This window comes from Somniosus microcephalus, chromosome 17, assembly GCF_052327205.1.
Source record: "Somniosus microcephalus isolate GS21.2 chromosome 17, FLI_Smic_1.0, whole genome shotgun sequence".
Lineage (NCBI taxonomy): Eukaryota > Metazoa > Chordata > Chondrichthyes > Squaliformes > Somniosidae > Somniosus > Somniosus microcephalus.
Window position 1 is genome coordinate 34,937,532 of NC_141003.1, and position 6,000 is coordinate 34,943,531.

The 6,000-nt window shown below is 40.8% G+C and overlaps 1 protein-coding gene and 1 long non-coding RNA gene across 2 annotated transcripts in view; both read left to right on the forward strand.

The window, feature by feature from the left end:
• The window catches only part of LOC147105632 (uncharacterized), an 89,334-nt gene extending 88,884 nt beyond the window's left edge, over positions 1 to 450 (forward strand). Inside the window, exon 23 of the mRNA XM_086010931.1 lies at positions 377 to 450. Coding sequence (XP_085867057.1) covers positions 377 to 450 — 74 coding nt within the window. The remainder of the gene's footprint in view (positions 1 to 376) is intronic.
• Positions 451 to 1,194: 744 nt separating this feature from the next.
• LOC147105633 (uncharacterized) lies at positions 1,195 to 3,502 on the forward strand. Its single transcript, XR_015081539.1, has 3 exons — positions 1,195 to 1,289; positions 1,451 to 1,482; positions 3,422 to 3,502. It is a non-coding gene; the product is annotated as an uncharacterized LOC147105633 (long non-coding RNA).
• The last annotated feature ends 2,498 nt before the right edge of the window (positions 3,503 to 6,000 follow it).

Sequence of the window (6,000 nt, forward strand, 5' to 3'; positions counted from 1 at the left end):
CCCCAGTGAGCTGTGGAGGCGGAGTCATTGAATATATGATTGACAGACATTTGAACAACAAGGGAGTCAAGGGGTATGGGGAGACAGCAGGAAAGTGATGTTGAGGACAAGATTGGATCAGCCATGATCTTATTGAATGGTGGAGTAGGCTCGAGGGGCCGATTGGCCTACTCCTGCTCCTATTCCTTATGTTATTATGTTCTTATTTATTACCATTCACACACTGTAATTAAAGTTTAGAAATACCATTATTGTGTTTCACAATTTATTCATGATCATGCTAGCAAACTGTGATTGTTTAGTTCCTGGCTGATAGTTATAGGAATACTTTAATGCTATACATTTCCACACCTCACATTTTTGTTTGCTTTTCAAGATTATACCTGCCCTGAAGGATTCATTTATAAGCCTTGTGAACGTCAGGATAATGATCGCTGTGAGAATAAGTAAGTATTTTATACCGTCGGGGATGTACTGAGGGAACTGGCTGATGAGGCAAAGATCAAAAGTTGATGGCACTCAGGCATTGTAAAGGTTTCAATTTTAAAATTTGGATCAAAAAGTGTCTTCAATTGCATTTTGAAAAAATACACATGTATGATCACAGTTTTAGTAGCACAGTTAAGGAATTATGCACCCAAACTATTTCTCAGAAAAACATTTTAAAAAGAAATCTGTGTCTTTTATATTTAACTTGAAAAAACTGAAATGCCAGAGGAAATGCCCTGGATTTGGTTACACTTTAGGTCGCCATTTGTGTTTGCCAGTGAGGAAATATATCGATGGTGTACGTACCCGACATACAAATATGACTTTTACTAGGGCAGTGAAATTACACAGTCTGCCTATTTGACACTCTGGGTAAAGAGCTGCTCCCCTATGATGCATGCATAGATTTTGCTATGTAACTATGGCATGTGAGGGGTACACACATATACCTATAGTGGGTAAGGAAAACATTATTTATATGTTTTTGAAGATCCAATTACAAGTACTTACTTCACTGCCTGAGCATATGTCACCACTTTCCTCCCCAATACTTTCAGTGGTGAAGTGCCTCCCTCCTTGACTCCAACCCACCAGCAGAACACAAGACCCACCATGAGCAATGCCATTGGAGATCTGTTAGTTTAATAGGATGTTGATATGCTGGGTTCATTTAAAAAAATAATTAAACTTCATTTTAAGCACGCTGATCCATGGCCAGACATTGTACCCTCTGTCAGAAGGCTGCTTTTGTCCAGAAGGAATGATGCTTTCTGAAAACAAGACTACATGCGTTAGTTCATGTAAGTTGCTTTATTTTTTTAAAGTTAAATACGGCATGAACTACCTGATCGATAGTAAGCCTTTAATTAATGCAATACATATTTAATTAACAATTAAGTCAGTTTGTTACTTGTGGAAATATAATGCACGAATAGTAAGGTTGTATCCCTCATTTTTACAGGTTGCATTGATAATTCAGGAAATCCCAGAGATGTAAGTGTTCATTTACTGATACATGTACATCACTTCCATATTGTTACACTGATGATGCCAGTAGCTTAATAGATTGTAGACCACCATATCACAAAAAATTCTCATAGCTATTTTATTACCTTGAATTTATGACCTGCAGTTATTTTTACAATTACAACGTTGAGGACATTATTCCTCGATTGTGTTGCATCCAAATGGCCCACCAGCTGAATGGCCCATTTTCATGTTATAATTTCTTGGTAAATCTGTCTTCTACCATCCATGTAGCACACCAGGAACCACAACAGCACCTTGAACTCATGCTGTTTCTCACCTACCCTTTCGTAATATAATTGCAACCAAGACCACAGCTCCAGCTCCCACCACCCTTTGCACACAGTTACATAGACTTCTATAGCAGCAAATAGCCACTAGAACTCCAATGCAAGGCTATAAGGAAGTACACAACCAGAAAAAGTCCATTCAGCGCATCAAGTTCAATCTATACAATAGACCACGTACAATTGCTGTTTTATGGTGTCTTCCAGGGCTGGACTTTTACATAAAGTACTAAGTCAGATGTCTACAATATACAGGAAAGACAATTCTAAATCAACCTTAAAAAATCCTAACCTAGCAAGATGCACCCTCAGCCCATGCTTCCCTGCCATGGGTATTGATCAAGAATCTCACTGATAGAGGGTCTCCCGTGCTCTATTGGTTCCCCTACCACAAGTCAGTGCATTAGTTCTTCCTTTTCCGGAAGTATACTCCAAACTGGGCATTTTCTCATTACTACCATCACTTGACTTTGTACAAGAACATTTAGTTCCTTATTTTGGAAAACTAAAATTGCTTTACATTTCTAATAACCAGTGATATACATTTCCACACCGATGGTTAGTTATTTCCCTGTGGATGTGTGTGAAAGGTGCACAGTACAGCAGCGAGCCAAGGTCAGAGTTGAAACAGCGGGGTTTGTATTTTGATGAGGGTCAGTGGTGAAGATTTTGTGCATTTTCCCCATTTGAGCTCGATAAAGTAGTCCTGTTTTTATCTGTGACACTATATATATATACACATACACTGCAGCAGCTATTATATATATTAGGCTTCTAAATCATTAAATAGGGTCATGTGGTCCATTTGTTTATTCATTACAAAGTAACCTGACTCTTGTTCCCGCTGTCAGACAAAGGTGTTGGCATTACAACTGCACATGGTTAACAACTTTGACTTTTGCAAAGTGTCTCATGGTTCACCTTCAAAAGCAATACTCTTCCTCCAAATGGACAGACATCAACTAAACCATTCAAAAATATCACCCAAAGCTGAACATTTGCATGCAAGAAATTAATCTCCATGATAGTCATGGAAGTCTCCTGCTTTTGGCAGGTTTTGTTTTACAAAAAAATAATTTGTGTGTAGTTACCTCTACTGGCTGCCTTATCCAGCTATTGACAGAGTAAGACACAGAGTAAAATCCAGTCCTGAAAATTTCTATTCACAGAGTAAAACCGAGTAAAGACTTTTCTATTTGAGTCCCAGTCATAACTTAGATTGAGTGCATTTTAAGATTTAAAAGTACATTACTTCCTAAATCATTGGTATGGTTTGTCTAATGTGAAACCAACTTCTTATTTTTAAGCATTTTTACTAAGATTAATGGTAGAAAATCTCTCACTATGTCATCTCACCAGAAGAACTGATGCCGGGAGATTTTGCTGGATCTGCACCCAGGGGCCCTGGATCACCTGGATTTGGTGAATATTGGACAATCAGGAGGGTGAGAGTATCCACCTGTAAAGAAAGCTTCTGATTTTCCAATATTCTCTGCACTCAGGTGATCCCCAAGTGTAGACCAGTGAAATCCCTATGGCGCTAAATAGAAATGTTATTTTAATTTGTTTGTGAAAGATCAGTTTGGTTATTTATTATTATTTGCATGTTTCATTTCTAGGAAGGAGAAAAATGGGTTGATCCCACAGATAAATGTATTTCGTACACGTGTGTTAAATCTCAAGTTGTGAAATCAGAAAAACATGCCCTTATCTGGGCATTTGTACGGTTGGTGTAGCAGTTGTTTATATTTACCAGATGTCTCTTAATCTTGAGGGATGTTAACAAGTACAGATAAATGGTTCAATAAATATATTTAAAATTAAACTATTGTAAACATGATGGCTGTAATTCTGGGGTCCGTGCAGATCAGAATCGGGTCGGGTGGGAAATTTGAAATAAGTTGCAGTGGGTCGGGAACCCACCGCCATCCCACCCCCACATGCCTTTCCCTCGGGCGCATTTGCCGGTGTAGCAGCAACCTGACCAGCAAAGGCGGGGGACCTAATTCAAATCATTACCACCTTGTTGTCAGACCCTTAAGCGCCTTTTTCAGCCTAGCTTTTAAATTTCCCTGGCTGCCCATGGGATTCAAGCAGCTCAGGAATCACTCTGTCAGCCTGAGGCGGGAGTTGAGTGGCCATTGATCCAGCTGATTAGATGATAGCATGAAATGTATTATAAAAGCTCCCACCTCTCAGCTGGTCACTTTCCTCAGGTAGAAGCTGTTGCTATCTGCATTTCCAGCACACATTTAGCTTTCTACAGGCTGCAAGTGTTGGCAGCAAAATCGCCATCTAGTCTCACCTTATTAGTACAACCTATCACACCATTGACAGATTGCTTCTCGCATCTCTACTTGAGGAGCTTCGGCCTAAGAGTTGATGAGCTGGAGGCCAAGCTGCGGACTCTGCAATGCATCAGGGAGGAGGAAAGTTACCTGGACACTTTATTCCAGGAGGCAGTCACACCCCTTAGGATAGGGTCTTCTGATTTGGTCAGTGGTCAGGGACAGGAGGATGTGACTGCGAGTGAGGCAGGTATGGGGACCCAGGAGGTGGAGGAGCCTCAGCCTTTACAATTGTCCAACAGGTTTGAGGTTCTTGCGGCCTGTATGGATTAAAGCAGTGGCTGCAGGGTGGATGAGCAAACTGACCATGGCACTGAGGTAGAGGAAGCCATTCAAGCGGGGGGAGTTAATAGGAATGTAGTGGTAATTGGGGATAGCATAGTCAGGGGGATAGATACAGTTCTCTGCGTCCAAGAGCGAGAGTCCAGACAGCTGTGTTGCCTGCCCAGTGCCAGGGTTTGGGACATCTGCTCGGGGCTGGAGAGGAACTTGCAGTGGGAGGGGGAGGAGCCAGTGGTCGTGGTCCATGTAGGTACCAATGACATAGGTAGAACTAGGAACGAGGTTCTGCTGAGAGAGTATGAGCAGCTGGGGGCTAAATTAAAACGTAGAACCTCAAGGGTAATAATGTCTGCATTATTACCTGAGCCACGAGCAAATTGGCATAGGGTAAATAAAATTAGAGAGATGAATGCGTGGCTCAAAGCCTGGTGTGGGAGAAATGGGTTTCAATTCCTGGGGCACTGGCACCAGTACTGGGTAAAGTGGGATCTGTATCATTGGGACGGTCTTCACCTGAACCATGCTGGGGCCAGTGTTCTGACGAGTCATATAATTAGGGTGGTAGAGAGGGCATTAAACTAAATATTGCAGGCATGGGATCAAATTTGGGAAGATGTGGTCATTCAAAGATTAGAGACAAGGCAATAGAGAAAGGTATTAATATGGGAAATGATAAACAGACCGTGACAGGAAGGGACAGAGAGTACTAATCTAAGAGTAAATCAACAGATAAGGCTAGAGGTTACAAAAATAATAAAAGGACCAAACTAAAGGCTCTGCATCTGAATGCACGTAGCATTTGAAACAAAACAGATGAACTGATAGCGCATTTAGAAATAAATAAATATGATAGGATAGCCATTACAGAAACATGGCTGCAGGATGACATAGATTGGGACCTAAATATTGAAGGGTACATGACATTTAGGAAGGACAGGAAGGTGGGAAAAGGTGGAGGGATGGCTCTGTTAATTAATGATGGTATTAGCACAATAGAGAGGGATAACCTAAGTTCAGGAAACCAGGATGTAGAAGCGGTTTGGGTAGAGATGAGAAATAATAAAGGCAAGAAGTCACTTGTGGGAGTGGTGTACAGGCCCCCTAACAGTAACTGTTATGTTCATTAATAACTAGTCGTTTTCATTATGAACAGCTAGCTTCTAGCTAGTCACTTTATTCATGCCATGTGGACTTCTGTGCAGCATCCATCTTGACTACTGCCTTGTGGGTAGCCTAGTGCATCGTGGGTAGCCCACTCTTATATACATACAGCTCCACCTAGTGTACCATTCTAGAATGACATGTTACTGATCATTACATCCCCCTTTCTTTGAGGTTAAACAAAATCAATATCAATCAACTTTCAAGAAACACGATAAAGATGATATCAGTAACACTTTTGTTAGTGCTCTATAAACATAAACATTTTCACAACAGTCAACACATTTTCAAAGCTTTACGTTATACTCAAAGATTAAGTCTATCAGGCTTTTTTACTTCACGTGTGGATCTTCTCAGCACAGGTAAGTCTGATGTGTTTTCATGAGAGCCTGTATGTGTGTTTGTGT